General features: G+C 42.6%; 1 protein-coding gene across 2 annotated transcripts in view; it reads left to right on the top strand.

Annotated features, from left to right (window-relative positions):
* The first annotated feature begins 314 nt into the window (after positions 1-314).
* Positions 315-27,720, top strand: part of SLC1A4 (solute carrier family 1 member 4) — a 42,350-nt gene continuing 14,944 nt past the window's right edge. The window contains exons 1-6 of one of the 2 annotated variants that reach the window (XM_073339476.2): positions 329-944; positions 13,741-13,783; positions 15,775-15,837; positions 22,308-22,474; positions 26,167-26,400; positions 27,086-27,280. In XM_073339476.2, the coding sequence (XP_073195577.1) occupies positions 409-944; positions 13,741-13,783; positions 15,775-15,837; positions 22,308-22,474; positions 26,167-26,400; positions 27,086-27,280 (1,238 nt within the window). In that variant the 5' untranslated portion in view covers positions 329-408. Of the gene's footprint in view, positions 945-13,740; positions 13,784-15,774; positions 15,838-22,307; positions 22,475-26,166; positions 26,401-27,085; positions 27,281-27,720 lie in introns of both variants that reach the window. The other variant, XM_073339477.2, reaches the window with a different exon arrangement.

The raw sequence follows: 27,720 nt of genomic DNA, 5'->3' as shown, positions 1-27,720 counted from the left end.
AGCCCAGTGCAAGGGGCTGTGAGCGGGAGGCTGGCTCTGTGGCCTGATGCGCTGCTGGGAGCATCTCTCCGGCGGCTGCCTGACCCTTTATGGGAAGAACCGGGAGGCCAAGGGGCGGAGGAGGGCGCTGGCCCTAAATAAACCTCAGCCGGGATTGCGACCTCCCCCCCCCCCCTTTGGCTCAGTTCCCCCCGGACAACCCGCCGGCTCCGAGCCGCTGTGACAGCCCCAGCAGCCGGGGGGGCCGGGCCCGGGGGAGGGGGCCCTCGGTGCTGGGGGGGCGGCGGCGGCGGCCGGCGCGAGGGGCAGGGCCAGCCTTGCATCATCCCCGCCGGGCTGCAGCGGCGGCGCGGGCGCCTTGCCTAGCCGGGGCTGCAGCAGCGGGCAGCGGGCGGCCGGGCCGGCGGCATGGAGAGGCCGAGCGAGAGCTGGAACGGCCACGTGCGGAGCGGCGCCCTGGCCGGGCGGGAGGCGACGGCGGGCCGGGCGCTGCCCGCGGAGCCGGCCCGGCGGCGGGGCGGGGGCTGCGGCCGCTGCCTGAGGAAGCACTGCCTGGTCATCCTGACCGTGGCCGGCGTGCTGCTCGGGGTGGCCCTGGGCGCGGCCGTCCGCGGCGCCCGCCTGAGCCGGGCGCAGGTGGCCGCCCTGGCCTTCCCCGGGGAGCTGCTGCTCCGCATGCTGCGGATGGTCATCCTGCCGCTGGTGGTCTGCAGCCTGGTCTCCGGCGCCGCCAGCCTGGACACCCGCGCCCTGGGCAAGCTGGGGGGCATCGCCGTCGCCTACTTCATGGGCACCACCCTGGTGGCCTCCGCGCTGGCCGTAGCCTTGGCCTTCATCGTCCGACCCGGGGCCGGGGCCCAGGCGCTGAACACCAACGCCCTGGGGCTGGCCGACGCCCTGCCCACCAGCAAAGAGACGGTGGACTCCTTCCTGGACCTCGCCAGGTACCTGCCTGCCCCCCGTACCCGTGCTAAGGCGGGAGCTGGCCCCCCACCTGGGGGGGGGTGTCTGCTGCTGGAGCCGAGGAACCACCTGTTAGGGGATCAGCCCCAGCTCGACCCTGGCGCTGACCGTGGCTAGCACTAGACGCTGCAGAGGAAGGATGTGCAGTAACCTGCCCCCAGTAATGTGCAGTAACCTCTCCTAAGCCCCTTAATTAGAGGTTGGTTTATGCCCTGAAGCGGGAGGGTTTCTAGACTTTTTTTTCTTTTACTATTATAATTCTACCCATAGAAGTGTCTGATCCCACTTTGAATCCTGCTCAGCTCTTGGCCTCAGTCATATCTTGTAGTAGTGAGTTCCATTGGTTAGTTACATGTTGTGTGAGAAAGTTATTTCCTTTGTTCAGTTCTGAATTTGGCTCCTTTTGGTTTCATTGAAAGCCCGCGGGGTTCTTGGGTGAATACAAGGTGTGTAGACCATTCATTATTCTGCATGCTTTTATCATATCCCCTCTCATTCATAGATCTAAGGTCAGAAGGGGCCATTGTGATCATCTCTCTGGTCTCCTGCATAGCACAGGCAACAATGGGACTTCCCCAAAATAATTCCTAGAGCATATCTTTTAAAAAAACATCCAGTGTTGATTTAAAAATTTTCAATGAGGGAGAATCTACCAGGTAAATTGTTCCAATGATTACTTACTTTCACCATTAAAAATGTACGCCTTATTTTCAGTCTGAGTTTGTCCTGCTTCAACTTCCAGCCACTGGATCATGCTATATCTTTCTCTGCTAGATTGAACATCCCATTATTAAATATTTGTTCCCCGTGTAGGTACTTATAGACTGTAATTAAGTGACCCTTTAACTTGTGTTAAATTAACTAGATTAAGCTCTTGGAGTCTGTCACTATAAGGCATGTTTTTTAATTCTTTAATCATTCTTGTGGTTCTTCTTTGAACCATCTCCAATATACCAACATCCTTCTTGAATTGTGGGTGCCAGAACTGGACACAGTATTCCAGCAGCTGTTGCATCAGTGCCAAACACAGAATTAAAATAGTCTCTCTACTCCTACTCAAGATTTCCCTGTCAAAGGCATCCCCTGGTGAAGGCAAACAATCCCAGTCTTTTCAATCTCTCTTCATATAAAAGTTTTTCCTGCTCCCAAATCATTCTTGCTGCATATCTCTGAACTCCCTCTAATTCTGCAGTATCCTTTTTGAGAAGGGGTGATGAAAACTGGTCGCAGTATTCCAGTTAAGGCTATCCCATTGACTTATACAGTGGCATGATTGTATTTAATATGTTTTGTATTATCCTCCACCCCACTCCTTTTTCATCCTGACATTTTGTAGGTTCCTTCCACCTATTGCAGAGAAAGGGAGCCAGCTGAAAAAATTACAGCCCCATGAGAACTTCCTTCAAAGGGAAAGCTCCCATTTCTAATTACGTAGCAGTTATTCTTATTTTGTCTTATTGCGTAGTAGGTGTTGTTATTTAATTTTAAATAGGTGCTGGGGCGGGGGTCAGAGTCTGCAGTAACACTTCTACAGTTCACTATTTTTAGTGTGCAGATGCTGGGAAAATCTGAATAAGAGAGATTTGTTTTTTTTAAAAGACACATTTCAGTGAAACACACAGAGCCAGCGTTTTCATCATCCAAGGGAGAGATTCTTAATAATTTCATAATTATTTCCAACTGCAGTCTCCTATTCAATGGTTAATCTTTGTTCAGCTCTTTCAAAGTGTAACACACGCAGTTTCCACGATATGCATCTGAGGAAGTGAGCTGTAGCTCACGAAAGCTTATGCTCTAATAAATTGGTTAGTCTCTAAGGTGCCACAAGTCCTCCTTTTCTTTTTACACAATATATTAGTAGTATTCAGGACCTGATAGTGTCATCTTACTCACGCTGAGTAATACTTTACCCTGTGAGTAGTCCCATTGCGGAGGTTAATCAAAGAGGAAATTACTACATAATCTGAAAAAAGTGGCAGAATGAATGAGAACCTGCAAGTTGGAGTGCAGTGTCTTCAAATAAAAATATACTGAGGGAAATTGTTATAGTATAATGGGTATGAATGTATGGAGATAAATTCCCTTTTATAAGAACTGATAGTCTCCTGTTCATATTTTGTCTATTTTTGGGCTGGGGAGAAGAGTTACAATATAAAAGCAAAGTGACCGAGCTCTTATGTGTAACAAACATGTTAGTTCAAAGGTTTTTTGTTTTTTTTTTTAAATATACATTGTGTTATTGTTGAGGGCTATAGAATGCCCATTGAGATGAATTGGAATCGATGGGGTGGGGGAAACCAATTTTTTTAAAATGTAGAAAGAATATACCTGTCACTGCTAAACTCTGAGAGTCTAGAAGACCATGATAATGACCCAAGCTGTATGCTGCGCATTCATAGGATGCTGGGCATGTGTGTGGTATTTTCTTGATCCTGGAGTTCTGAGTGTTCTGAATGCATACAGGATGGACGGGGGCCGAGCACTTCCAAGTGTGCTTGGTAGGATTTCTGAAGTTCCACCTAAACTTGGGAGCAGTAGACAGATTCCCCCAGCATCATCTAAATGCAAATGCTGAGTTTAAATGAAGTAGATAGAGCTCAGAGTCAGGGGTTTGATAAGGTGTATTGTGATGGCTCTGGGGCTTCCCAGGACTGTGAGTCATCTTGTTCCCTACCATCTGCCTCTTGCGAGAGAGAGTCTTCCCTGTGATAGCGGGGTGTTAGATTCCTAACACCACCAGCCTTTTAGCCACTCACCCACTCTCCTCCAGGTTGTGCCAGTATCCTGTCTTTGCTCTGCAGGTAAACAAGAGGTGCACCACAATCCCTTTGAAGTGATCCCCTGTGATATCCAGCCCCTGACATGGGATACTCACGGAAATCCCAGATCCTCTGCTCCCAATGGAGCAGTGTACCCCACTTTACCAGTTTTACCTTAAACTACTGCTTGCTGTATCACACACAGCACTTATGAGCACTTATAATAAAACAAAATAATGTATTTTTAAGGAAGAATAGAGGTTCCACTAGAAACAAGAGAGTGATGGAAACAAATGGTTACAATACAAAACAAAATCTTAAAACGCAAACTAGGGCCCTCCCTTATTAATAGTTACATTTTTCTATCTCATAAAGTAGGTTTTCCCCCCAAAGGTTTAGAGCTCGCTGGCTTCACAGGAACCAGGATCCAGTCTTTCATGAAACAACCCAACTCCATCAGATGTCTCCTCAGTGAAAGGATGCAGAGTGTCTTTCTCCACCCTGTGATGTATCCATCTTTTATCTTTAGTCACAGACCGGGTGACCCCTCGGAATGTTCCTTTCTACCCCTAAGTGGTTTTGATTGTTTGCCGTTGTCTTTGATGGTTTTCCATTGACTATTTTGAGATGGGCTAAGGGTAGACATTTGAACCTTACATTACATCACTGGCTGACCAAGGAGGGATAACAACTCTCTACCGCTTGAATGGGCCATCATCAGGCCATATTATCCTCTGGTGACTAACTTTTACTCCAATCCCATAGGCATAGTTTTCAATATAGTTCTGTTATTCCTTAAATATTATGTGTACAAAGATCTCACAATGATTGAGTATTGATAAGTTACAAGCTTTCAGTAGAGATCTCACGTGCTACCTTTTATGGGTAAATTCCATGAAAGCAGTGTATTAGGTGTAGTGAGTTTGTCAGGTCTGAGACAGGAGCTGCTTGTAAAGAACAGTGATCCCTTTGCCCAGTGGGTTTCTGTGTCACAGTTACCAATGGAATGTAATCCGCCATGCTAAAAAACAAAACAAAAACAACACTTGCTGGCTCAGTAAACAACACTAATGTGCACATTGGTGCCATTTCTAGAGAAAAAGCATTGACTGATTTTTTCCCCCATTTTGGTTTATACAAAGATAACTAAGTGCCTATCTTATATTCAAGGTGCCCATACATAGTTTAATCTAATGAAATATCCTAAGATAATGGACTACTCTTCCCATCCATATGAAGAAATACACACCAACCATAAAAACCTTCCCCAGCAGACAGAAAAACCCCTTCGTACCTCAGCCAACCTGTCCTCAAATGTCCTGGAGAAAAGAAGATCCATGCAGCATGTCCTGATGATTGACAGATCCAGCCTTTGGTGAATGAGGGAAGGGAACAAATTCCAAAGTCAAGAATCCCTTGAGGAGCATGCTCTGGCAGCAGTGCCCCAACTCTGGCCCTCTGCATTGATTTCAGTTGTGGCAATGTCCCACAGGAAGAGGAGCAATCGGTCTCTCAAGTAATCAATCCCTAGCAATAAGCACCCCTCTAAAACACACTAGGGGGCCACTACGATAATGGGACAAAATCCAATTTGAAAATATCAGATGAAATGGATTGTTCCAACACACCATCGCCGCCCTCCCCCATGTATCACCTCCAACACACTGGCCCGCTCAACACAGAATCCCACCCTGAAACCTGGAAACACCATCCCTAGACTGTTGCTCTGTCCCCTCCCCAAGCACCATGTTTTGTTTTTGTTTTTGAAGAGCTTTGCACTGTGTCCAGAAGGTTAACAAATCCAGGCTCTGGCTGACCAGGGGCAGAGCAAGTTATGTGAGGGACTTGCATGGAAAACACCCCACTGGTTATTTCCCTCTCGCCCTAGTATTGCTTTTTAAAATGTTTCTGCTGATCTCAGCTGTGGCAGAATGCTACAGGAGAGGAGGTCTTTAAGCTGGCAAAGCATCAAACCATTTAGGGCTTCACAGGTTCAAATCAAGACTGAACTGTGCCTGGAATCAAACTGGAAGCCAGTGCAAATCACTTTCACACTGAAAGCACACAACACTGATGCACTATGATTTTTTTTTTAGTATGAAACACTTCAGTTAAACCCAAGGACACGTGGCTTTGATTTTTTTGGCTGTTATCTGTGGTGTCTGGAAACGTCCTTTGAGATTCTGCTACGCAGTTCAGTTCAAATTGGGGCAACAGCAAATGCCAAAATATGTAGACTGGTCAAAAATCAATTAAAATGTTTTCAGTGGTATCAAGACAGTTCATAATTAGCTTGGGAAAAACAGGTGGCAATGACACACCTGAACATTAAGACGGGATAGTCTCTCTGAAAGATACACTCCAGCTCAACCCGAGGTTATGGGCTTGAGGCAGGAGTTAGTGGAAGAGTGAAATGGTATAGCCTGTTTTATGCAGGAGTTCAGACTAGAGGATCATAATGGTTCCTTCTGGCCTGAGAAGCCATGTATCTGTGAATTGGACCGTGAGGTGATTATTAGTGACATCATAAGTGGCACTCACACTCTTAGTGTACTTTTTAGGCACAACAAGGCTTGAAACCTAGTGTAAACCTTCCCCTAGGTGGAAATAGTGAATGGGAACTGGGACCCAGCCTGGAGAGTCAATATTTAACATAGATTCTCTGGAGATTAGAAAAGCTGTCTTTTACCAGGACATGCAGTTCTGGTTTTTTAAAAGTCTATTGCTTGGTGGCCAGAAGTAGTGCTTTGCATTGTTCCATGGGAGGCTGGGGTTTGGCTCTGTTCCCAGGCTTGGCCACTGATCACTCATTCACTAGGCCAGACCTCTGAAGTGGCGACACATATGAAAATGAAATATTTATTGAAGGACAAAACAAAAGAGAATATTTTCCTCCCAGTTGAGGTGAAACCAGATTTCAAAATCTCGGCGTTTTCTGCAGGGTGGAAATTCCAATTTTTGGCTAGCTCTAGTTGTAACACTCTTGGGAGGGAGTGAAAAATTATCATCCCCATGTTATAGATGGAGAAACTGAAACAGACTGGATCGAGACCCCCAGGAATCAGTATCAGAGCCAGGCTCAGAATGCAGGAGTACTTTTGCACTTAGTCCCATTCTCAGTTGAGCTTGCAGAGAATACTCTGCCTTTGGGTTTCAAGAGGGGGAACCTGCAGCCGTAAGGATTGAGATCCCCAGTCACTGACTGGAGTCACCCTGAACATGGACACTGGACTATAACCTCTGGATTATTTCTAAAAGGTGGCCTTAAATCAACAATCTAGTGGCACTAAATCTCACAGTCATGGATTAGCCCTGTAAATTGAGGGATGGATAGGCATGGGTTTCACAGATCCCAGTGGCTAGCCCTAAGCAACTGTGGTGGAGTAATGGGCCTTAGAAACAATCAGCGGACTGTTCTGTGATTAAATGAATCTGTTAAATCAATCTGTTTTTGAAAGAGTTATAAAAATGAGACTATCAGTAAATAGCAACAGTCTACTCTGAGACCAAAAGGGATAAAAGTCTTGCATTGTAATGACTATGATGTGGGATAGGGAATGGTGGGTTAGTAGTTACAATTATACAGTTGCTTGGGCTGTGTATTTTCAAGAAATGCTAAACACAGAGTGTCATGTATTGGCAACAGGCTATGTCCATTTCTGAAACCTCATAATTATTGCATACACGATGAAAAAGGGAATGTTGTAACTTAAACAGGAGTTGTAGAGTCTGCACTTGCTTTTTGCCGCACTCTGATTCAGAAACTAACATCCCCTACGTTATTGGTGGAACTGATTCTTTGGAATTATTAGGGAATGGAACAGTAGCTGTTTTTACAAGGTTGTGCATTTGTGAACAGGATAAAAGCTTCCGAATGAGTGTATATCTTTAACAGAGAAGACCCCAGTCTAATCTCCTCTAACCGTAGTTATCTCCTTATCTAGGTTCCTTTTAAAATGATTAAATTAAGTGGGGTGACAGTGCGTCTTGCATCAGGTACAGGGCGGGTATTTTGCAAGCTTCCTCACTCTGCTCTGCCAGTGCCCCAGACCCTGAGGCAGTGCTGTCCATTCATGCTGAATGATGCCCCCTGTGAGTGCTGGCTGTTTTTCTTTTTGCAAAACGTACACTGTGTTGTGACAAGTGGAGAGTTCTCTGCCCAGCTCGCAGCCATCCTCGCTGGCCTGGGCACTGAGGAGAGGCACAGTGGGAAGCACTCCTCCCCTTCAGAGCACAGAGGTGGTCTGCATTTGCTACCACCCCCCTGAGGCTAAAGTTGCTCCTATGTGTGAGGCAGTCCCCTTTCCTGGGGAGGGGAGGATCTGTAGCAGATCCTCTGAGTTAAACAGGAAATACATCTCTAACTCAGGCATGTTGAATGTACCGTATAAGTTATGTAACTCTCTTCCTTCCCAGCACCGACAGCATTCAGTTTTACCACCTATGTAAGGGTAGCAAGGAATGTACTATCACTGAACCACATGCTGGCGAGATAACCAACATACTCAGTATCAGACAACCCCAGTGTTTGCTCAAGGGTGGCTGGTATAGTGATAACAGTCATGTGCTTTTGTAAAATATAACAGGTACTTCAGGGTTTGGGGTCTTTTTAGCGCAAACTAAACTTTTAATGTTACACATTCAAATAACCCATTAATCTAACCCTACTCCCCAAGCTCATCACACCCCTTATCCACAACTACTGTGGACCTTCTGGACCATTCCCCTGTGGTTCCCTTCCTGAGTTTGGATCAGCCCTGTTTCACAGGTTTCTAAGGGCTTTTCTGCCTGCGGAAATTGCTATTCTAGAATAAACTTCCTATGTGGACACTCTTAATTCCAGAAAGGAGGGTTGTCAACATTTGAAAATTAATTCAGATTAAGGAAGGGTGAGAATTTAAAGTTCAGGAGTATCTCCCCGTGTGGACACTCATATTCCAGAATAAGAGTGCCATGTTCCTGTTTAACATAATCCACTTCTGAAGAACAACTTTCCTATCTAGACAAGCTCTAATTGGAGCAGCATACTGTGGGAAGCTGTCTATCCTTCATAGCAGAAAGTAGGCTAGGAAAAGAGCACTAGATACGGGGGACCAGTAAATGTGAGTATGTGTGTGTGTGTGTTTTTGTGGTGATCCTGGCAGTTATTTTTTTGTCTCATCACCTGAATTACTTCTATCCTCTCTCTCTTCCCCCCTATCCCCCCGCCCCCCCCCCAAAAAAAAGTTATAGGGAAGCAATGGATCCTAGTGGATAGAGCACTGGTCTATGACTCAGGAGACCTGGGTTCTGTTGCCGCCACTGGCCTGGGCAGGTGATCTTTGGCAAGTCACTTTCCTTTCACTGTGCCTCACGTTACCCCTCTGTAAAGTGGGGATAATGATACTGATCTCCTTTGTAAAGTGTAAAAGATCTGTGGTGCTCTATATAATTATTTATTACTTTGTTTCATAGTAACCCATGTAAATTCCAGGTGTACAATGGTGTATTGAGAAAAAATATTGTCCAATGGCTGTATCTGATTTTCATGTGCAATTACACATTTGCCTAAATGCCATCCTTCCTTTATGGTGGCACACATGAACAGGAAGTATGTTTGTGCTTCTCTGTGTGAATTTTCCATTTTGAATTGGGGACATAATGAACACAGACTCGTACTGACAGAACTGGGGCTGGCTTTCCAAGGTCTCTTAGTTTTGCTTCACTGCGCATGATAAACACTGCCTGGGATGTGAGCACATGATCAGCCCAAACAGCCAGTCAGTTGTGGGGTGACATTTTCCTATGGAACACATTCGATTGAACTATGTATTGTGCTTTATATGGGGGTGTTTGCACAGATTCATCCTCTGATGAAGTTGAAAGCCTGTGCACTTTCACACTGGCCTGTCTGTCATCAAAGGCTGATTTAATTCACATGATGACTTATCTTAATGAATTATGACTCTACTGTGTGTAAAATCGCATCTTAGTGTATAGCTGATTAAACCATTTATTTGATAATAGGCTTTTATGACTTAAAATGTTTTTTCCTAAATAGTAGATTGCACAACAAATAAGAATAACACATTAAATTAGATACTTCCATGAATCTATAGTCTAAAGTGACTTTATTATTTGAGCAAAACATCCAGTGTAATGGGGTTCCTTTTGATCTTTCTGTGTTAATTAATTTGGCCCATAATTATACCCTTGTGTAACCTAAAATGTTCTTTGCTGTCTTCAAGGTCAAAATCAGGTCGGGTGATTGGGGAAGTACAGTCACATTTCTGTGCACTGCATTTGCCAATGTTCAGAATGGCCTTGAAGCATTATCTAGCGGTTGGAGCCAAAAATGCCACTTGCTTTGCTGAATTGGGGCTTTCAGCCACACTAAGCCATCTACTAAAACCCAATGGGATTTAAGCACATGCTTAAATTTAAGTATGTGCTTAAGTACTAGGCCTAATGCTCTGATCCTACAAACCGTTACATGTGCACTTAACTTGATGCATGTGAGTTGTTCCATGGAGGTCAATGGCACAACTCACGTGCATCAAGTTAATCATGTGCATAACTGTTTGCAGTACTGGAGCCTGCTTGAATTTCTTTTTCTTTTTCTTCTTTTTCTTTTCTAATAGCTCAGCAAAACATTTATATTGTGAATTTCTATTAAATAAAATCATATTTCTCAGCTACAATGCGATCTGACTCAATAAGCCCCAAATTAGTCCTATCATGCTTTCAATGCTGCTGACAAAAGCAACAGGAAAAAAGGCTGTGAGTGTTAACAACCAATTGTGTTGTGAAAGTCTGTGTACTTCGTAGTATCATCAAGGCTGTGGGAAAGTCCATACAGTGTGACTGGATAAAGGAGCTATGAATAGGAGAACACCAAACAGTGTATCAGCTGAGTTGATAGCATATGTTAGGTTATGTCTACAGATACAGCTGTGCCGCTGTAAGTTCTCCCCTGTAGCTGCTCTGTGCTGACGGCCTGGGCGAGAGCTTGCCCATCGGCATAATTAAACCACCCCCAATGAATGGTGGTAACTATGTTCGTGGAAGAGCATCTCCCAGTGACATAGCACTGTCCATGCCCCTGCTTCTATTGGTGAAACTTACATTGGTCAAGGGTGTGGGTTTTTTTCACACCCAGACCGACAAAAGTGCTAGTGTAGACATACCCTTACCTTCAACTAGCTTCTCTTTCCTTTCAAAGACGTAACTTCTCCGCTTACTTTCCCTTTGCCGCTCCCTGGATTTACTACCTTCCATTTCTTCCCTACCCTAAGGCCTCAACTACACTTAAAAGTTTTGCTGTAAAGCTATATCTTTATAGTGTAGACTGATCAGGTCTACTGATGTTCTAGCCATATCCTCCTAGCATAGATACAGTTATACTGACAAGACTATGTTTTTGCTGGTATAGCTTATAGTGATTTGGTGAGTGAAATAAACTGTGCTGGCAAATATTTTGGGCAATATAACTGGTGACATAGCTATGTTAAAAAAAAAAAAAAAGGTCACACCCCTAACTGACATATTATGCCAGCAAAACTTTTAAGTGTAGACTTGGCCTAAGACATACCTTTTGGCAGTATTTTCACCACAAACTTTATCCTCCGATTCCTGTCATGTCCTAAGTGTTAAGCCTGACCATTCCCCATCTCACCTCAAGACCCAAGGTAAATAAACAGTATATCATGCATACTGTGTGGTAGCTGCCTCAGGAACCTCCCTTCAGAATCATGCCAGCTGGCAGGATGTCTTTAACATATCCAAATAGAGTAGACACTTCTCTTTAAAGCTTTTTCTCTTTCTCAGAAAGGTCATTTACAGATAGGTGAAAGATCAAGCCTACAATTAGAAATGTGGGTAACTCGCTACATATGCTTTTACATACGTAGCGTACAGAAGAATATTACACACAGGCAGCGGGTACAGGCTTGTTAAGCATCAGTTAATACAAAGGTAGGAGATGTAATAGAAACCTTAACATCCTATGTTACAGTTTTAAAAGTACAGGATTGTTAAGGATTAGCTGGGATGGTAACTGGTTAAAAGAGAGGAAACATAGGGTAGGAATAAATGGTCACAGTGGAGAGAGGTAAATAGCAGGGTCCCTGAAGGAGCTGTAATTAGTCCAGTGCTGTTCAACATATTCATAAATGATCTGGAAAAAGCAGTAAACAGTGAGGTGGCAAAGTTTGCAGATGATACAAAATTATTTGAGATAGTTAAGTCTAAATCTGACTGCAAAGAGTTTACAAAGGGATCTCACAATACTGGGTGACTGGGCAACAAAATGGCAGACGCAATTCAATGTTGATCAGTGCAAACTAAGTACATTGGAATACATAATCCCAACTATACATACAAAATGATGGGGTCTAAATTAGCTGTTGCCACTCAAGAAAGATATTTGAGTCATGTGGATAGTTCTCTGAAAGCATCTGCTCAATGTACAGCGGCAATCAAAAAAGCTAGCAATGTTAGGAACCATTAGGAAAGGGATAGATAATAAAACAGAAAATATCATAATGCCACTATATAAATCCATGGTACGCCCACACTTTGAATGCTGTGTGCAGTTCTGTTCACCTCATTTCAAAAAAGATGTATTCGAATTGGAAAAGGTGCAGAGAAGGGCAACAAAAATGATGAGGGGGGTGGAACGGCTGCCATATGACTTGAGGTTAAAAGAACTGGGACTGTTCATCTTAGAAAAGAGATGACTAAGGGGGGATATGCTAGAGGTCTATAAATCCATGAATGGCCTGAAGAAAGTGAATAGGGAAGTGTTGGCCAAGATGGTCAAGGAGGCAACCCCATGTTCCGGCTATCGCTAAATCTCCAATTGCCAGAAGCTGGGACTGGACGTCAGGGGATGGATTGCTTGATAAATTTTGCCCTCTTCTGTTCATTCCTTCTGAAGCATCTGGCATTGGCCACTGTTAGACACAAGATGCTGGAGTAGATGCCATTGGTCTGACCCAGTATGGGCCTTTTTACTTCTTATGAAAAAATTTCACATGAAGAGAGATTGAAAAGGTTGGGATTGTTTACCTGAGAAAAAGGAAACAAATCAGAAGAGACAAGATAAAAGTATATAAAGTAATGAATGGTCTCAAGAAGGTAGATTACGAGCTTCCATAACACAAGAACAAAGTGGCATTCAGTGAAATTAAAAGGCAGCGCATTCCAAAAAAAGAGAGCTATCGAACAAATGATTGTAAAATGGGTTCATGTTGTGAAACTTGCATAGATCTGACAGTCTATTGGTGTGCAAAACACGTGTAATTTACCTACTGAGAGAACAGAAATGAAGTATAGCAATAAAAATAACTGATGGGGAGCAAAATAAAATAGGGGGTACGGCTTTATCTTATAACCACCAACTATTTGTTTTTCCTGTTAGGCTTGTTTTACACTTTTACACACACACACACAGAATGCTAAATTTAAATGAGTTATTACTTTGCACTTCATACCCATTTTCAGGACTCTTACACCTGATGTGCAGTTTACACTGCTATTTTAAACCAACGTTGAATTTAGACTAGATTTCCATGGGATTGCATTGTCTTAAACCTAGGATTTTTAATCACTTCAGTGCTGCAGGCAGCAGCTGTCTGTGGTATTGTCAGGTTTTATACTGGGTATTTAGGGAAGCAGATTTCCTGGATCTACTCAATGGCCCTTGCAATATTAAAGGGTTAAATGGTCCCCTGAAATTGATTTCACTGATTATAATGATGCTCTTGCTATGAGAAAAAAATCACATGAGAATTAGGAGAAAGAATGGGTATTAATTTAACTGTAATTCAATTACATGCTATTCAGTAATGAGGAAAGTAATAGCTTCACTTAAGCATAAAACTGATGGAAGTTAATTAAATATAGAGCATTTTAATGCCAAAATATTTGCCCTTGCTATAGGTTTGGTGTTTCTCCAAAGTAAAAAGCCATGATACACCTTTTTTATTCTTTAGACAGGAAATATTTTATTTTATTTTATTTTGTTTTATTGTTACAGAAATCTGTTTCCTTCCAACCTGGTTGTTGCTGCTTTTCGAACGGTAAGGCCTACGTAAGCTTTCAGAAATGAGCTGCACTAAGCAGGCAGGCCAAAGGAATGCTGGCTTTTCATAAATGACTGCACATGTGGTAAATTGTAAAACAAACAAACAAAAAAACCCCACCACAATAATTCACCGTTTGGGGGCATTTTCAAAAGCACCTGCAGTAACTTGGCACCTAGCTCCCTTTGAAAGCCAGTATGAGTTAGGTGCCTGGCTACATTAGGCTCTCTTGAAAATCCCACACAGTGGTGGTGTATTGATGGGTCTGCAATATGGCTAACATACATCCACTGACCAGCTATTCATATGGCCTATAGACAATGGTGTGGAATTAAGTCTGGAATGAACAAAGCTAAAACACCAAAGGTCCACTGGAATATAGCAAAGAGCTTTACCTTTTGCTGCCTAATATTATTCATTACATCACTTGTCCCCAGTTCAGTCTCATTTCTCATCTGACATACAGTGCTATGAGCGAAGCATGGTAGTACACTAGCTGGCACCAGAATGTATGAACTCGTTTACACTAGATGAGCCTGAGCTGTGAAGTTTGAAGAAGATGTTGGTTTGGGCCCATTTCTAATTTTAGATGTATGTAAAAGATACTTATTGCTGAAGATACTCTATTGCTATAAGACAGGGTAATTCTTTCAGATAGCCAAGCTGAAAAATAACAATTGTTAGCTCCATTGTGCTCTTTTCTTCAAAGCAAGACAGAACTCCAAAATCAGGTTTCATATAAAACCATAAAATAGTACAGGTCAAAGTACCACATAAAATAAAAGTGGGAAATATAGCCACAGTATTCCTTGGTGTAGTGGTATTCTGTAATAAGATTTAAGTGGGGAGATTCTGCATTTCTTTACACTGTCATTGACACAATTCACAATTATTCAAATTCTTTGTTTCCCTATTTTGAAAAATATAAATCAAGAGCCTTGCTCCTGGGATGTGTTTAATTTAGGCATCAAAGTAAATTTATGGCCTTGTTTTTTGTGTGTGTGAATTAATATTCTTGATATCCCAATCTAATTTACAGGTAAGTTTTAGGGGTGACACTTACATTTGTATAGGTGGCCAAAATACGCACCATATACATTCCACTTAAGCCGTCAAAATAAGATGTAGGTGTTGCATAGGCCTTGTGCTTGTCCTCTGCATAAGGGTGAATTTTAGCTGGCTAGAGCTTTTCAGATAGTGACTTCATTTACCTTAATTCTCTGGGCCATTTGCTGTTTGTTTTTCAAAGAATACTAATTGAAGTCAGTATATTTGTCTGAAAAGCTGCCAAAAATATATTTGAGAGACAAGGCTCAAAAGCTCGTCCCTCTCACCAACAGAAGTTGGTCCAATAAAAGCTATGACCTCACCCACCTCGTCTCTCTACTATCCTGGGACCAACACAGCTACAGCAACACTATATACCAAAAATACATGCCAATCCCAAAATACTCTTCGGTTTTGAAAATGTAAATCATGACTTTTAGTTTAAAACTGTTTGTCTACAAATATCTATTTCTGAAATACCAATGTACGGCAGTGGGGAGGTAACAGCTATTGGGCAACTTAAAGGAACACTGTCACTTTAAACCTGTGCAGTGGACGATTGTGCTCTGGTATCCCCACACAGGGAGGGAACTGTATACCTAATTGCTCCCTCCTCTTATGCAAGAAGGGTCAAAGTCAAGTTGGCTTAATGGGCCTGATTCTGATTTCTACTGCACTGGTATAAATTAGGAATAACACCATTTATCCATTACCAGTAGAATTATTTCTGATTCTCACTAGTGTCCCCTCTCTCTCTATGCAAGTTTAGCTTAGTTTGTAGAGATACTTTTTTATCCTGATCTATAGCCTGGGCCCAGATCAAAACAGTCTGGTGAAATCATACTGGTAACCTTACAGTGATGAAATGTCGTACTAACACAGATAGGGTCACAGTGATAATCTGATGCCCACAGAAAATGTGTTGTTTTTTGTATCCACAGTATGCAACGGATTATAAGATAATAGTAAGAAACATCTCCATTGGAAATGTTACATTTGAGAAGGTAAGGCAGTTTCTCTCTCTCTCTCATACTTATATGGCCCGTGTTACTGTAGTATCTGAATGTTTCATAGTCTTTAATGTCTTTACCTCACAACATCCCTGAGAAGTAGGGAAGTGTTATTACTCCCATTTTATAGATGGGGAGCTGAGGCACAGAGAAGCCAAGTGACTTGCCCAGGGTCACACAGGAAGTCTGTGGAGAAGGGAATTGAAATCACAGCTCCAGAGTCGGAGGTTAGTGCCCTACTCGCTGGAGGACTAATCCGTAGCCCTTAGTTTCTTAGTCCTTATTCTTGATAAACAAGTATAAGAGAAGCGCAGACGTGACTCCTTTCCTCTTTGCATTCTTTAAACCAGTCGGTTGGTTGAGATTGTTTCTAGTTACAGCTTCATTGCATCTTTATTTTATTTAATCACTGATTCAAGGCAGCAACAGTTGGTTCAAGGGGATGAACATGACAAATTAAGCAGAACAGAGGCATATCTGCAAGTAGCCGGAAAATGACATCTGATTTGCAGGTGCTGCAGATGGCTGCCGTCTTTATTTTCAAAAGTATGGCCTGTGGAGACTTTCGGTGTCATTTCCAGAAGTGGTCAGCATTGGCCTACCTCTGCTCCCACTCAGGGGAATCTTGCCCATAGGGTGAGATTTTCAAACACGCCTATTGTTAGTCTTGTAAACTTACTATATTTGACCTGGAAGTTATTTAGAGACCAACACAGGATTCCAGGATACTATTTTTCATGGTCACTTTCCCAAGCATAACAGGACTTTCAGCCCATTCTGGTGGTGGTGGGGGGGGTTGTTTATCACACTGAATTTTTTACTCAGTTAATGTTTAGCTTGAATTTGGAGTTTAACGGGCCCCTGCATGCATTTCCAGTTCAGGTCTAGACTCTCACAGCCTCCACCTCCAGCCTACTTCATAGCCACGGGTACAGGGGGTTGCCCACACTTTCTTTTGCTCCCTGCTAGCAATAGGACCTGGGGAAGGCAGTGGAGGAAAGGAGATAGGAGCTGGATCCTGTCAGTGCTGCAGATACAGAGCCTCGGCCTGCCTCCTCCTCAGGTTTTCAGCACTTTCCTTCTCCCCTGACTGGTAGCTGTGGCAGCAGCATTCTCTCACAACCTATACTGGCTTGAAGGTGCACTGGCCAGCCTGTTTCTCAACCCACCAGGATAATGAGACTGGGAATTCCCACCGCATTTCTTCTGTGGCTGGATCCATGATTCTAACATGCTCCAGCAGAGCAGCAGCTGTCGCTTGCCCTCTTCTGCTGGTTCTCATCCTGGCTGGCCCCTTGGGTCTGCAGCCTGCTGGAATTCGGGATTCTCAGTCTCTCACTGGGTTCCTGGAGGCAAGGAGAAGAGTGCTTCGTCCACAGTGGGATCTGTGCATGGCAGCTACAAGCTTGTCAACTGCTTCCCTCATCCCCATTTTCTTGTCGGGCCCCTCCCAGATCCTGCTGCCTCCAGAAGTCACTTTTGTCCCATTGGGTCAAATCCTGAGCAATGCTGACCCCTGAGAGATCAAACCCTTCCCCCCTGTAGTGGAAGTTGCAGGTACTCATTGTGACAGTTCTCAGGGTACCCAGGACTGAGAGTCTTCACCAGCCTGGTGGTCACCCAAGCACTCTCCTCCAAGCTATGCCAGCCCTGACTTTGCCCTGCAGGTTATCAGGAGGTGTACTCCAGTCCGTGTCCCTTTGAAGTGTCCCCTTGTAGTGTTCAGCCTCTTATCCGTGGAACACTCACAGAAATACCCAGTCTGGTGTCCCCAAATGGACAGTGAACACACCAGCTTTTATGATTCAACTCAGGATCAGCACGTTGCTTAAGATCACAGCACTGAAGTATATTTATAGAGAAAATAACAATAAGTTTATTATAAAAGAGTCAAGTGATAGTGAGTAAGGAAACTGGAAACAAAAGGTTATATGGAAAACAAAATTATAACACACTTCCTAGAGACTAGACTAGACTTAACAAGTTGTTATCTTGCCTAAAGAAGCTTATCTCACCCAAAGTCCTCTGCAGCATTTCACCCAAGGTTTCATCCCATTTCCATGACTGTAAAGACGCTGCCCATTTATTTCCTAGGCCCAGGATTCGGAGGTGCCTTCTTTGCCTTCTGCTTATATCCCCAAAGTTCATGTATGTTTCAGAGACAGCATAACCCCCATGGATTGTTTTCCTATGTGCTGCTGCCCTGTTGGCTTTACCTCTCTTTGATAACTTCTATGTAAATGGACAACCATTGTGTTCGCTTACAATGCTTAATTAACATCTCGACAGAGACAGGTGAATAGACATCTTTTGTTTGACAGAAAGCCTGTTTCTCCATCTCTGTTGTGATACAGAATATAAGAACACATTTCAATATATAAACATGACTCCTTACCTGATATCTGTACATACATTTCACAATGATATCAATGACAGTGTAACCCTGGCTTTCATTTGAGACCTCACATGACATTCTTTGGTAAACCAGAATGCACATACTAGGATCAGGATTATCCTTGTAATCCCCTTGCCAGTTGTCATTAAGAAGTCCTAGCAATTTACTCCAGGAGTTTGCTCCCACTGAGTAATCTGCAGTATTTAGAGTCTTTCACTACACCTTGAAAAGATGGGGAAATGAAAAACACCCACTGATAAACTCTTTGAGGAAGATCCTTTTAATTCCAGTCTCTAAAACTGCCTGACACTGAAAAGCCTTTTCTGTTCTAACATTAGAGTGTATCACCCCTAAAAAACTGCCAAGCAAAGCAGCATTATGGACACAAAACAAAAATAGCTTTCATAAGAGCTTTGTTCGCTGGTGTCAGACAGGACACACATCTTGTTGCCTTAATTTAGGTATTTAGCAGAAACATTATTGATCGCTGTTCTGTTCCTCAAAACTCACTGAAGAGCTTACAGTTTGTTTATTTTTTAGCACACTGAATGAAATCTATATCCCAGAAAGGGTCTGCTAAGATATAGACCATCCAATTTCAATCTGTAGTGAACATAAAAAAAGGAATATAACAATTAAAAGATGATTAGTATTATCTATATCACAGAAGCATCTGTGAAGCTCAGTCCAGGGCCCCTTTGTGGTAGGCAATATGTAGACAAGTAATAAAGGTGACAGTCCCTGCCCCAGAAAGTGACAGAGGGGATGCAACAGCAGTACAAAACAGATAGATGGGGTGGAGTTGAGTGGGACCATGAGATAATAAAATGAACATAGCTGAGCAAAAATATAACTCCCCTCTAGCATAATCCACCGATACTACAGGGCCTGATCCAGTAGCCATTCAAATCAATGAGAGGCTTTACAGTGACTTCAGTGGGCTTTGGATCAGGCCTGTAATGTAATTAACATCGGACACACGAAAAGGAGAAGAAGGAAAAAGATTGCCCCATGTTAAATTGAATACTTTGTATCTTGATGAAGAATACTGCTGTAAGGCACCTAGCACATTCAGATCTAGTCTGGAGCCCATCTTAATACTAAATGCTATGTGTTGTTAAAAGATAAAAAGTCCCTGTCCAAATGTAACTATCATCCATCCATAAGTAACATGACAGCAGAGTTGAAATGCAGCTGCTGAATGATGCTTTTAGTTTCCTTTTGTCTGACCACCCTTCCCTAGAGGCACTAGGACTACTCCCGGTGGAATTAAAGAGGCTCCACCCTGGCATAATTCCAGTGTTTGAAAAAAACTTTTTATACGTGATCGGGAAAAAATCTTTGCACAACATCACTGGCTATAACAGCCAGATATTAATGTCAGACTACGAATACTTGATGGTGTTCCAGGAAACACAGCACTCCATCAAAAAAGAGCCCTGCAAGGTGTAAAAATTAAAAGAGAAGAGAACAGAAAAGAATGCCACCTTTTAAGCTGCCAAAAGTCACATTCAAATCTTCTAAGAAAAAGAAACAGAAACATGGTTTTCAAAGTGCATCCCAAAGCGTGCTTGGCAGCTAAATTCCAGTCAGATAAGTACAGTGGGCCTGAGTCCATGCAGCTCACTGGGGTGTCAACTCCTGGCAAAATTTGGCCTGGTGCACTGGTAATGAAAATTCTTCTCTCAGTTGAACCAGGGTAATTTAGGAGTAACTCCACTGTTTGTGTAAATAAGCATACATAAGTAAATATACTTAAATAAATCCTTTCATGTAGAGGAGAGAAAACATTTATTGCAAAATGAAAATTTCAAAAATGAAACATTTTGTTCTGATTTTAATGTTTGAAATTTTTATACTATAAGATTTCAAAACAAAAAATCTTTTCAAAGTGAGTAATCAAAACGTTCTGATAAGGTCATTTTGACCTTATTAAAATTATTTTTTTTTCAATTTTTTTCCGAAATGAAAATTCATCAATATGAACACATTCCCATGAAAAGTTTCGAGTTCAACAAAAGGGAATTTTCTGATGGAAAAAATGTTCATTTAGAAAAAATTTTAGCAGCTCTACTGACACTCCTTTTCCTTACTGCCTGCAAGCAAACGCAGCTTGGAATCTGATTCAGATTGGGTTCTTTCTGACCTGTGCATCACCTATTCCTGAGGGAATTCCACACCGAAACGTTAAAAATTCTGTGCACAATATTTTAAAATTCTGCATATTTTATTTGTCAAAATAACACAATATAATCACACCATTTTCAACTATTTGCTGACAATTATTTGGAAATAAATTACCAAAAGAATTGAAAATGGTGTGATTACATTGTTATTGTGTTTCTGTGTTATTTTGACAATTAAAATATGCAGAACTTTGCAGAATTTAAATTTTTTAAACTTTTTGGTGCAGTATCCTCTCAAGAGTATCAGTATTCTGTGTGGTTCAATCTGGGTGCGGGCAGCTTGGTGCGGGGTCTGGGTGCACGGGGGAATCTGGATGCACAAGGGCTTGGTGCAGGGGGAATGGGACTCTGCAGGGGAGTCCAGGTGAAGGTGGTTAGGGCTCAGTGGGGGGCTTGGTGTGGGGGATCAGTGTGCAGCTAGTTTGGGCTCAGTGGGGTGGGGGTCTGAGTGTGGGGGGCGCCTGATACACAGGCTGAGACTCGGCGGAATGAGGGTTTAGGGAGTTGTTGGTGGGGTTCTAGGTGTGGGGGGCTCCTGATGTGGAGGGGGCTCAGTGGGGAGTGGGTTTTGAGTGCGTGGGTTGGGGAAGGGGTCACTGTACAGGGAGCTGCTCCCCCTGTCTGCCCCAACCCCTGTGCACCCAGACACCCCTGCACCCAACCCCCGCCACTCTTCAAACAAGGATTCTCTCTCTTAAAGTTGCTGGTTTTATTTGAAGTGCATCAGTGTTCTGAATTTTTGTCAACATTTATTCTACATTTTAAACTTTTATCTGGGAATATATTTATCTTTCTGGTGTTGAGCAGATGTCTACTTCAACTAGCCAGAAGTCTAGTTATTTATTACCTCTAATCTTTTATTGTGCTTAGATGAGTTAATAAAACAACCTGGGCTATTAAGAAGTATGTGTTGTCAATGGGAAAAAATGGTTTGTCAAAACGATTATATTTTTATTAAGCCATGAGAGCACTCAGCCAGATCCTATTTTGTTGTTATGCCAAACAAGTCCACAGTACTTCTAGGGAAGTGAGTTCAAAAGGACTGGCAGAGAGCGCTTGTCAGCACATCGTGAGCTCATTTATGTGAAAAGCTAGATCAGTTTTATTATCCCCTTACTTGCACCAATTAGCCAAACTATTTCTGAGAACATGAAGCATGTTTTCATTTGCACCGCCTAAGCCTGATGGTGCTGACAGAGAAAGATGGATTAAGAACTTTTCACTATTTCCCACCTTTTTTCTAAATACCACCTGTAGAATGTATCTGTAGCTAACCAATCGCAAACCATGAGTCTAGAATGCAGGAGGCTGTTTGCATAAACGAGTTATTATAGGAGGTGGAATAAGCCTGAATAGGGTTTGGTTCCTCCCACTAAATAATGCTATGTATTATCAGTAGCGATGGGTAATTAGCTATGGCGGATACCTGCTTTACAAAAATATAGGAGTAGCTTTGATACCTGAAATATCTTACAGAACATGCTCCCCCCCAGGGCCATGGAGAAGAGACTTTCTAACCTTTAACTAGTGCCCCAGTTCTGTCCTGATCATGAGTGATTTGTCACCATTTTGACCTGTACCAGTCCTTCTGCCCTGATGCTTGGATAACTACTGCTGGAGTCAATGGGGAAGTTTGCATGCACAAGGACTGCAGGATCTGACCTTAACTAGTTCCCATGAATACTGAAACAGAAGCACATTCCCTTTTATTTCCTCTGCAGTGTTGTTGGGTTGCTTTGCATAATGTCCCTTTCCTTTCCTTGGGAGGTTCTGCCATGCTGATTTCAGACTTATCAGACAGCAAAATAACAATAGGTTCATTTTTATTCAATTCCATATCAGTATGATGCCTAACAAACATGCTGTTTATTTTCATACCACAGATCCCTATTGCCACAGAGATCGAAGGGATGAATATTCTGGGACTGGTTTTGTTTGCTCTGGTTTTGGGAGTAGCTTTGAAAAAGCTTGGCCCAGAAGGAGAAGATCTGATTCGTTTCTTTAACTCATTCAATGAGGCAACTATGGTCTTGGTGTCTTGGATTATGTGGTAAGTGTGGTTGTAAATACGTTACCAAGACAGCAGTGCTTCCTGGTTTAGGAATGTCTGTCTTTACCTACCTAGCTGGGTTTTTGATGCCACATCCATCACCAGAGTAAAGAGTGAGTGGCATAGCATCAGTGGAATGAGTCTGGTACTTTATGGCTGTTTTGCCCACTATATTTTCTCCCGTGTTTATCTGTGATGCCTCTTGAAAATAAAGAATGTAGCCTCTTTCTTTGCACATGAGCAATATCCAGAAGGTCGCTTGCACTGTAGGCTGTCTCTTGAGAATGACAGGCAGTCCTCCAGGAATCAGCTGCAGGACTCAATTTTGATTACTTTGAAAATCAAGCCCTATTTTTTCTAAGCACCAGAAGCCTGGGTGAGTACACAATTACATGCCCAATTTTTATGCAACTTTACTGTGACTGCACAAGCAAGTTGGGAATTTGTACATGCAAAACCCCAATTTGCATGCACAGTTGTAATAATTGCATGTGCAAACTAGGTGCACAGTTGTGATCCCATATTTTAGTTCATTCCTTTATCTTATGATTATTTGAAATTCAGGCTCTGAATACAAACTCAGATATAGCAAAACACTCGGAAAACAGAATATGTTTAACTATAACACAACATTACTCGGGTTCCAAGGAAAGTCTACTTTTGAAGAAGTGCTTGGGTACAGAACACAGAACTGACAAAACACAACTGAAAACCTCGGTCCCTTCATATAAGAAGACTAGTTAGGAGTTCCCATTAGAGTGACAAAATAGGTGAAAATCTTGACCCTATTGAAGTCAACAGGAGTTTTGTCATTGACTTCAGTGGAGCCAGGATTTCCCCTTAGATCTTATGTCTCAATTCATATAGGAAAGACCTCTTTCATGTTCCTGGGTGGGAAGGGAATATGGGAGCCAATACTTTCAACATACAGATAGGATTGCCAATTTTAGTTGGACATATTCCTGGAGGTTTCAACTCATGACATAATCTTTAACTAAAGATTAATCTTTAATTCCTGGAGACTCCCAGACAATTCTGGAGGGTTGGCAACCCTACCTACAAACCAACATCTCATTAACATTCCTAATCTCCCAGAGATAGCCCTCCTCCCACATCTGCTGGATGTCTATGTATTTTCTAAGGAGGCTGAACCTCTGATGATAGTTTATTTTATCTCCTTCTGCAGAATTGTAATAGTGGGACCTCCCCTTCACCCCCTTCTCTGGAGTCCAGCCATTTCCAGTCAATGAACACTCAGAGACCAGTCATGCATACATTTCTGTGTGACATTTGCCATGAGAGTTTTAGATCCCTGCTAAAGTATGAGGAGAACTAACTATCCTACTATCCAAAGTATAGAAATGAAAAACCATAAGTACAATTACAGTAAAAGACAGCTGAAACTCATTTGTCCCAACATTTTACAAAAGCTAAGGTCAATCATAAATGTTTCCAATATTATATATATATATTTTAATCCAGTGTTTTTTTTTAATTTCAGTTTTTAAAAAGTAAATATTCCTGTGTGGTAGTTGCAACTTGACCCGTGCAACATTAAGACTATAAAGGAAAGTAAAAGTGAATCCACTGATTTGTTTTTCATTGTCTAAGCTGAGAGCAAAACAAGAAGTAAAGAAACAGTGGAAAGAGGAAAGTGGAATTTTAAACACTCATCCAGGTTTTCTAATCTAAGGTGTAATTATTGATGGGGTAAGAGAAGGTGTTAATTTTAGATCAGATTTGCCAGCTGAAACACTCAATGTCCATATGGATAGGTTGGTTATGACTCTTCACAGTGAGCAACGTCATACTCAGCAAAGACCTCTGAAAAGTTTCAAAGCATGTTTCTAAAATCACTCTGCTAGAAGAGTAACTCGTTTTACACAAGTTTAAGTGAAATCGCAATCAGAGCCCCAGATGTCATGCCTGTCATTCATTACATACTGTATACTGAATGGCTGGAGGTTACATCTTATGTAAGAGACCCAAACTGCTAAATTGTCTATGGGAATATCATTCTGCCAATCAAACAATGCTTAGCCAATAGCATTTTACCCTAGGTGCTGAAACTGCACCCAGAAGAACCACAACCATTCAGGAAGTCTCTCAAATTATGCTCTGTCCTTTTCTAACTCCATGTATATACATCCTGACAGGTGCGGTTTTTTTTCACTTGAACTGCTGTTTTTTCCCCAAGAAGTGGAATGGATTCAACAAAATATCTGACCTTATAAATACAGACCTTTCTGTTCATTTCTGTCATTAGGGATATAAATTTAAAAGTCTCAAAGCAGCTTAAGGCTTTCACTCTGGAGTGTAATTCCTAGGCTATCAAAAACTGATAGAGGGTGGTTCTTGTACTCAGCTCATTAATGAAGCTAACTCTCCACATTAATCAGCCATATGTAATCCTTTTCTTTGTGGATTATTGGAATGCTTCTGAGCCTGACATGGCAACGTACAGTAATTCTCACTTCTCTTTCCTTCTCTAAGGCTATTGGTGTCCTCCTGATATTTATCCAAAATCTCTCACACTTTTCAAGTAACAGTTAGGGATGGGCAAAACTGTTCTTACGAGATAAGTGTCTAGAATCTCCTCCCCTTCTGTGAACCAAACCCAACCATCAAACCTTTAAGGGCTGTTGTCAGCCTGTGGTTAAAGTAAATTGAAATAAGATGAGAAGCCTTCATCATACCAGCCAAGGAGGGGGAGCTGCTGCTCACACAGGCCAGGGCAAGGACTGGGGTACTGTACAAGAGGTGACATTGGCTCTCTCTTGAGGGCAGGGGCAGATTGTGGGATGGAAGAGGAAAGGACATGTCAGTGGATCTACTCATATTCTGATCCACCAGCTATTGCTTTGGGGGCCCAGGGACTAGAGTAAGCCTGGAAACTGGAGTAGCAGCTGCTGTGCTGTGGTGAGAATTTCTTCTCTTTTCATCTCCAGGGAATTCCCCAGCACACAGCCGGGCTCCTTGGGCTGGAGATGTGTTTGGGGCCTAAATGCAGCTCCCAAGGAGCTCCCTTTGAGAATTGTAAACTGTTGCTGACAAAGGAAACCACAAACAAATTATTGATGCCTGAAGATTTGGTGTGTCCGTAGATGGGTGTGTGTATAGAGCTGTAGGCCTGAGTGAGACTCCAGACGTGCAGTTGTTGTAGACAAATACTAGAGTTAAATGCCTTCCGTGGGCTGGCCCTGTGCCTTCTGAGCTTCAGAAACTAACCTGGCATCCTCGCTGATGGAATAAAACTCCACAATACACATCTTCTCCTGCACTCTCTCCTGTGGGCATGCAATCTCCCTGATAGCTTCTGCCAACATTCCTGTACCATTTCCGCTCCTGGCAGTGCCACTTTACAGCCTTCTTGGATGTTACTTTCAGGCCAAGGGCCAATGACAGCTTATCTAGCCTGACAACGTCCCCTTTAGCAACCAAGAGAGAGCACAGTTCATGGTAAATTTGTTTAGTGTAAGTGTATAGAGCGCATGGCCCCATGTAGTCTGTGGTTCTGGAGGCATGGAATTCACTGCAGATTTCACCCCTTCAGTAGGGGAAGAGTGCTGTACACAAGTTGCCTGGTGGGAAGAATTTGGTCCCTAAAAACGAAAGTGGCAGGTGTCTTTTTAAGGCTTGTTCCTCTTGCTTTATATTAATCAAAGACAACCCTTTTTTTCCCCTTTATATAGGTATGTGCCTATTGGCATTACGTTCCTTGTTGGAAGCAAGATTGTGGAAATGGAAGATATTGTCCTTCTGGTAACCAGCCTGGGAAAATACATCTTTGCCTCAATTCTGGGTCACGTCATCCATGGAGGAATCATTTTGCCGCTTGTGTATTTTGCATTCACACGCAAAAATCCTTTCAGCTTTCTCTTAGGACTTATAACGCCATTGGCAACGGCCTTTGCCACTTGTTCAAGGTGTGCTATTGTGCTTGTTTCTGAAATGGAATAATGGTATGCTAAATCCACGTTTTAATTTGAACAAGTTTCAGATGCAAATATTGGCCCTGATTCTGCAAAGGACTGTGGTTAGGTATATGGTATCCCCCTTACGGATTCCCACTGATGTCAGAGAGACACCAGAAGGGTTAACTCTACATCCGGGCATAACCTTTTGCAATATTGATGCCATTATTAGCAATGATGTGCAGCCCATATTTCAACAACTTCAGCGACACGGTGTGTGGGACGGGGGAATCTGTTTGCTTTCCCATTTAAAGAAAATCTCTTTCCTAACCATAACCAAGGAAGAAGGCAATACCACTTTGCAAAGGAGCTGTTGCTTTTGCTGAGAATAGTTATACATTGCTCTTGGCCAAGCTTTTCAAAAGGGACTAGTGATCCGGGGTGCCCAATTTGAGGCATTATAAAGGTCCAGATTTTCAAAAAGTTCTGACCCCACACCTGCCCTTTGAAAATCAGGCCCTTTTAAGACCTCATATCAGGCACCCAAAGTCACTAGTCAGTGTTGAAAATCTTGGCCTAGAATTCTATGTAGCAGTACTAGGGAAATACTAAGAATGATAATAAACTGACAGCTTATGCACTGGGTTGGACAGGACTGCACTGCTCCATGGTTGTCTTATTTCCTGTCTGTTTCTAGCTCAGCTACTCTCCCATCAATGATCAAGTGTATTGAAGAAAACAATGGAGTAGACAAGAGGATCAGTAGGTTCATCCTTCCTATTGGGGCCACTGTGAACATGGATGGAGCCGCTATATTCCAGTGCGTGGCAGCTGTGTTTATTGCTCAGCTGAACAATGTTGACCTCAATGCTGGACAGATCTTTACTATTCTGTAAGTTGCTTGTAATTCAAACCACATCTCCCTGGCCCCCAAACACCATGCTAAGCCTGGGGTCTTTCTGTTTTTAAACACAAATCATTTTTTAATACCTAGCAGTTCAAATTCCAGACCTACAGTTGCCAGTTTTGGTTGGATGTATTCCTGAAGATTTCATCACATGACATAATCTTTGATTCCTGGAGACTCCAGGACAACCCAAACCAGACCTCTGAACTGCAGTTGTACATTGTTGTGGAACGTATTATCCAACAATACAACAGGAGTCTTTAAAGCTTTATAAATCTCGTTTTGACGTGTACTGGAATTTAGGGAGGTTTGATAAATTTGGAGATTAAGGGCTAGATCTGAATCTTAAATGGATACTGAGCATCTCAAAAATGCCATTTGTGCAGAACTCTTCTCTCCATCTCAAGCTCCCCTTTCCCCATCCC

The sequence above is a fragment of the Lepidochelys kempii genome, chromosome 3 (assembly GCF_965140285.1).
Source record: "Lepidochelys kempii isolate rLepKem1 chromosome 3, rLepKem1.hap1, whole genome shotgun sequence".
Taxonomy (NCBI): Eukaryota; Metazoa; Chordata; order Testudines; family Cheloniidae; genus Lepidochelys; species Lepidochelys kempii.
The sequence above is the reverse complement of the archived record's forward strand: the minus strand, read 5'-3'. Positions and strand labels throughout refer to the sequence as shown.